Below are 6000 nucleotides of genomic sequence, written 5' to 3'. Positions count from 1 at the left end.
TACATTTAAAATCTTCTTTTTATTTAGCAGGGACTTTAACTTCGTCACAGTTCTTTTGATCAAATGCAAGCAGTTTGTCTGTTATGTTGTGCTGCCCTCTGCCGTCTAAGATTAATCCTACGCAAAAGCGTCTGCAGCCCCCAGAATTTCCAGTGCGAGGAATTTAGGCTGCTAGCGTTTAATTATTTCTTATAACTGTGTACATATATATATGTATTATTATGCATGTATCATGTGTATTCCAGAGTGCATTATAGGAAAAAAAATATTTAAAAATGGAAATCCCCAGCCTTTAATTTGAGCTATGATCCGTATAAAATTAAAATCTAGTAAAAGGCAGTCTGTAGTAGAATTACATTTTTTGCTTTTATTTTATTTTATTGTTTTTGCGAATATTTTTAAAAGAAGCAGTTCGTTCTATTCTTGCTGTAGACTGAAAGTGACCTTGCGGGAGCCCTAAAGTTCGTTACTTAATTGAAACCTGCACAGCTGCGCTTGAATGAATCAGCACGACTCCTCCAATAATCACATCTAACTTGATTCACCTGAGGCGGCTTTGACAAATATAATCACCCGGCGGTTGGTTTCACTGAGTTTTTATTTCAGGAGCTTGGATTACTGTGCGCTCAAAGGCCAACATGCCCACCAAAAACGTTACCGACGAACGGCTCTCCAAATTTAAGAATAAGGGGAAAGATCCAGCAGTAAGTTGACTATGATTTTTTTTTTTTTAAATTTATTTATTTTTTTAGGTTCTATGTAATGGGTTATTTTATCTGAGCTACACCATCTACTCCTGTAGAAACTTCGGGAGAAAAGGATCACGGAATGCGTGGAGTTGCGCAAAGCTCACAAGAATGAAAATTTCTTGAAAAGAAGAAATATAACGCTGTCGTCCCTCCCGGACGAGGAGGCCCTGTCTCCAGACTACATCCCCAACGAGCTGGTAAGTTTCCAGAAACCTTTAATAACTCTACTAAAACTAGCAGAGACTCTAACAACATACCTGTAATCCAGGTGACCCACTTATCCATTGAGGACATAATTAAAGACGTGAACAGCGACTGCAGGAAGTCCCAGACCCGAGGCTGTCAGGCAGCCCGGTGAGTGTTCAGGGATGATTATGATCTGTCTGATACTGTCTTCAAATGTAACCCTTGCTTTTTGCCATCTCACAGATGATTACCAGCTCAGTCTGTCTGTAAAGAAAAACATCAATTTCAGGGATCACATGGGACCTGTGGGGAAACCGTAATGGGCGTTTATACAATGTTAATGACACCCAAGAATTTATTGGGTACAAGTGAACTGAGCAAAGTAAAGCCTGTACCTTAACTTTTATTTTTTTTAATCGTCTCCTCAGGAAGCTGCTTTCTCAAGAGCGTAACCCTCCTCTGAAGGAGATTATAGATGCTGGTTTGCTGTCTAACTTTGTGTCCTTCCTGTCTATGGACGATGAGCCAACTCTGCAGTTTGAAGCAGCTTGGGCTCTAACAAACATTGCCTCTGGGACCTCTTGGCATACACAGCAGGTATTAAAGCTGTCTGATATTAATGTTATGTTGGACAGATTTCACAGTAATCTACCAACATGTTGGATATTGTCAATATTCAACATATTATAGTCACATGTCTGCTTTGGGTTTACCTTGTAACCTCCTCAAGCCATTTTCAGAGCAGACTAAATGTGTGTGTCTACCCTCAGGTGGTGGAACATGGGGCTGTACCAGCTTTCATCTCTTTGCTGTCCTCGCCAATGCTGCACATTAGTGAACAGGCTGTCTGGGCTCTTGGGAACATTGCAGGTTAAATCTTAAATACAATGTATTGTCATGTCTGGCTTTGCTCTAACAAAGGGGGGTGTTGAAAATGGGAATCTGAGATGAGTTTCAAAAAGCGCCTCAGTTGCTGAGTAACTCTGTGGTCTTCCCACTAAACAAAGGAATATGGAAAATAAAATCCAGTCCTCTACTTCAGTTTCATTGTTATGCTTACAATGTAACTACTCCTCAGGTGATGGTGCAACTTATCGCGATGTCCTGATTGAGTGCAATGTCATCCCAGCCTTGTTGTCTCGAATCTCTCCAGACACACCGGTCAGTTTTATGCAAGCTTTGTTTGTGTTTGTCCTCTTTTTCTGATAACTTCTAAATATTCTGGATTTGAGATTGTCCTGAGATTGGTAGAGTCTAGGTTTAGCTTTGCACTTTAACCACACTGCCAAATCATGACTGGTTTAAATGCATTATGCTGAAAAATCTATGGTTTTAATTTGTCAAACTGAAGTTCCCACAAAGGAACTTGACTGCCTTTAACTGGTTCTAGTGTATAGTAATTCATGTTGATGGCTTTCAATGCCAATGAGTGCATCAAATTGGTCAAATGTGATCAAATAAGTTCTAATGAGGAAGATTATTATTAATAATACTTCAACTGCATGATTCTTCAACTAAAAGCTACTAAAATAGTATTATCAGATAACTAGTAAAATGGTGAAAGAAACTTCAAGTCTAAACTGTAATTGACTCTAACTCTAGGTTGGCTATTTGCGTAACCTGACATGGACTCTGTCCAACCTGTGTCGAAACAAGAATCCATTTCCACCCTTGTCTGCAGTCCAGCAGGTAAGATCAGGAACTGTTGTATTGACACGTGATCAGATTGCACATCTTAATTCCAAATCCACCAGTTGATAAGCTACATCTTCTGCTTCTGTAGATGCTTCCTTCACTGGTCCAGCTGCTTCATCTAAGTGACAAGGACATCTTATCTGATGCATGCTGGGCAATCTCCTACCTTTCTGATGGTGACAATGACCGCATTGAAATTGTAGTGAAAACCGGTATTGTTCCTCGACTGGTGGAGCTCATGAGTCACCAGGAGCTTGGTGTCATGGTAGTGTATATACACACACCCCTACTCTGAACTTAAGGGTCTGTCACTTGAGCATAAGTTAAAAATCTGACATGAGATACGAAGATTTAATACTTTCCCCTCTGTCATTACTCAGTGTTGCATTTGAATATGAATGATCACTTCATATACTTTTTTTTTTTTTTTTTCATAAATCTTTGACAACCAGACCCCAGCTCTCCGCTCCATTGGGAACATAGTGAGTGGCTCTGACCTACAGACTGAGACTGCAATTGATGCTGGAGTTCTAAATGTCTTACCCAAGTTAATGAGGCATCCAAAGGCCAGTATTCAGAAGGAGGCAGCATGGGCCTTGTCCAACATTGCTGCAGGTCCATGCAAGCAAATCCAACAGCTGATCACCTGTGGTCTGCTTCCTCCTCTAGTACACTTACTGAGAAATGTGAGTAGCCTTCAATCTGTAGTCTGAATTCAAAGTGTAAAACTGTGTACACCACCTTTGTGTTTACTGGGTTACTTGATCCAACGTAGTTTTAATGAGCCATCACTCTGTGGATAAAGGCCACAATGAAGTGTAGGAGTTTAGTTCTTTTCCAAGTGAAGTTGTGATAAATGGGCTGAAATCAACACCGAAAGTTGGCACTTAAACACTAGTGCCGTTCAGATTCTGAGTAAGCTAGCCATCAGTATGTTAGGTTCTTTTTTTTTTTTTCTTTCTTTAATACAGAAAATTGTCCAATTTCACAAGTAACAATGGGCTTATCTGTTCAGCTGCCAAATATTTTATTTTTGTAAATATTCTTCCTCGTCTCAGGGTGACTTCAAAACTCAGAGGGAAGCTGTTTGGGCTGTGACAAACTTGACTAGTGGGGCTACTGTGGAGCAGGTAGTCCAGTTGGTGCAGAGTGGTGCTCTGGAAGCAATCATCAACCTACTTCAGGTCAAAGATGCTAAAGTCATTCTGGTCATATTGGATGCCATAAACAACATCTTCATGGTGAGGGCAGAAGATGTCGCAGATTATAAAATGCATTAATCTGGCAAATTAAAATGCAGTGAGATTTAAGTCTAAATGATACTATGTTTGGTGGGGTTGGCTGTGACTTTTTCAGGCTGCAGAAAAGCTTGGTGAGATGGAGAAGCTTAGCCTGTTGATTGAAGAGCTGGGAGGACTGGACCGCATTGAGATGCTGCAGAACCATGACAATGAAATGGTGTATCAGGCTGCACATAACATAATTGAGAAGTACTTTAGTGATGTAAGTCTTAGCTGTGTGGATGAACAGTTATAATGTAAGCCTTAAACTTTGTAATCTGAAGTTGGGAACTTGTACTAATATTTGTATTTTATTTTTGCATTTTGATTTGAAAGCTGACTAAAAAATTTTTTTTTTCTCTCTCTTCCCCTCTCTATCTAGAGTGACACTCATGGTGAGAAGGTTGATGCAACAGAGGATGAATTTGCTTTTCAAAGCCCTGATGTCCAGAAAGCCTTTGAATTTTAAAACTGACTCTGTATGTTTTGAATTCATGTTGAAAATTTGAATAAAGGAATGATCTCAATGGTACTAAACAGTCATGGGTAACTTGGGCAAATCTCATTTGCACCTGTGAACCACAGCAAACTAAAATGTCACAAGTTTTCCAACATTTAAAACTGTTAAATCTGCAACTTCTCAAGTGTAAACTTGAGTAAGGGCTAGACGTCAACTGCATTGCTGGAATTCGGGTTGCTAGTTTCACTTTACTACTTTCCTGCGCTGTAACTTATTCTGTATCACTCTGGGCAAATCATTAGCTTGCAGAAGACTGACAAAATTGGCCTCAGTTAAAGGTGCTTTATTTCTGCCTCTCGAACATTTGTGGCACTCTCCTTTATCCCGTCCCCACCTGCTTCATCCACCAGTGTCTAAACTGTCAGGATCATGTCCTGCTTCCTACAGTTGGTAGTGACTCTGAAGTTTATTAAAACTGAACATGAGTTGGCAATCCCTCCTTTACTGAAATTTAAGCATTCAAGTCTGGCTGACTAGATTAGATTGAACTTTATTAATCCCTCGGGTGGGTTCCTCTGGGAAATTCGATTTCCAAAAAAGCACAGCACCGACAGAAGTTACAGAATATTATATATATACATACAGAGACAATATAAATAAAATATACGAAGGGGATAAATAGGAATAAAAATACAAGTGAATTGCACATTTCAAGTATTGAGTCTATTGCACCGTTGACTATTTACAAAAGTATTGCACAGTGAGGTGAAGAGGCACTACAGCTTAGTAGTTCCCCCCTCCTTTGTCCTCCTGTTTCCCCTCCAGGGAGGAGTTAAACAGTCTGATGGCGTGTGGGACAGGAGTTTTTAAGTCTGTTAGTTCTTGTCTTTGGGAGAAGCAACCTGTCACTGAACAGACTCTTCTGGTTGTTTATGGCCGTGTGCACTCTACAGTTCAGACTACACTCTGAACTAGTAATTCAGACACTCTGACGTGCAAAAAGTATAATGAAGTACACTTTCCACCCCTCACATGCACTGTGAGGAAGTAGAAGACTAAGTCAAAAGCATGAATTGCCAAAGCCACCCATCCTCTTCACATACCACTGAAATGTAGTTGAGATGTGGCTGCACACTGATCACGAACTACAGCTTTGCTCTGTAGAATAGCATTACAGACGACCTAGCTAACAGAAGGGACCTATAAATAAAGCATTTTCAGAACTTTACAACTAGAGAATTTTTAATTACATCGTTACAAATAAAGAAATTTACACATTTCCTTAAAGCTAATACAAAATAACATTTATAAAAACCAAGATGTGAAAATTCACAATGGTCAGACCAGGCTGAAGTGTGTGCACTGGTGCATCTGGCCAATGCTCTTTGATAATGTCTTTATCAATTGAAAATTGATACTCTTGGCAGACTGGCACTGGACTGACTCCCAGAATGCCTTGAGCATAAAGCCATGATGAAAACAAAACTACAGCAGGTGATGTGAACTTCTAGTCTTAGACATCTGGCAACAGCTGCAGACTTCTTTCATAACTGCCCTCCTAAGATATGACTTTTTCTAAGAAGGCAGCAGCTTTGGAAAATGTCCTATTTGTCACAAGGAAGACCTACAA

The 6000-nt window shown here is 39.9% G+C and overlaps 1 protein-coding gene across 3 annotated transcripts; it reads left to right on the top strand.

Annotated features, from left to right (window-relative positions):
* Window positions 1-638: 638 nt before the first annotated feature.
* kpna7 (karyopherin alpha 7 (importin alpha 8)) lies at window positions 639-4379 on the top strand. Of its 3 annotated transcripts, none has more exons than XM_085356163.1 (12): window positions 639-704; window positions 803-931; window positions 1000-1103; window positions 1364-1532; window positions 1706-1805; window positions 2014-2096; window positions 2538-2624; window positions 2719-2895; window positions 3083-3316; window positions 3689-3871; window positions 3987-4133; window positions 4293-4379. In XM_085356163.1, the coding sequence occupies exons 1-12, from the start codon at window positions 639-641 to the stop codon at window positions 4377-4379; spliced, it is 1566 nt and encodes a 521-aa protein (XP_085212289.1). The 3 variants fall into 3 exon arrangements, with proteins under 3 accessions (XP_085212289.1, XP_085212290.1, XP_085212291.1); XM_085356164.1 differs by having other exon boundaries at window positions 803-946; window positions 1018-1103; XM_085356165.1 differs by having other exon boundaries at window positions 803-958; window positions 1033-1103.
* Window positions 4380-6000: the final 1621 nt, after the last annotated feature.

The sequence above is a fragment of the Diplotaxodon limnothrissa genome, linkage group LG6 (assembly GCF_057381915.1).
Source record: "Diplotaxodon limnothrissa isolate DT_005_m linkage group LG6, D_limnothrissa_male_GT1.1, whole genome shotgun sequence".
Lineage (NCBI taxonomy): Eukaryota > Metazoa > Chordata > Actinopteri > Cichliformes > Cichlidae > Diplotaxodon > Diplotaxodon limnothrissa.
Note: the sequence above shows the minus strand (reverse complement) of the source record. Positions and strands in the feature narration are given on the sequence as shown.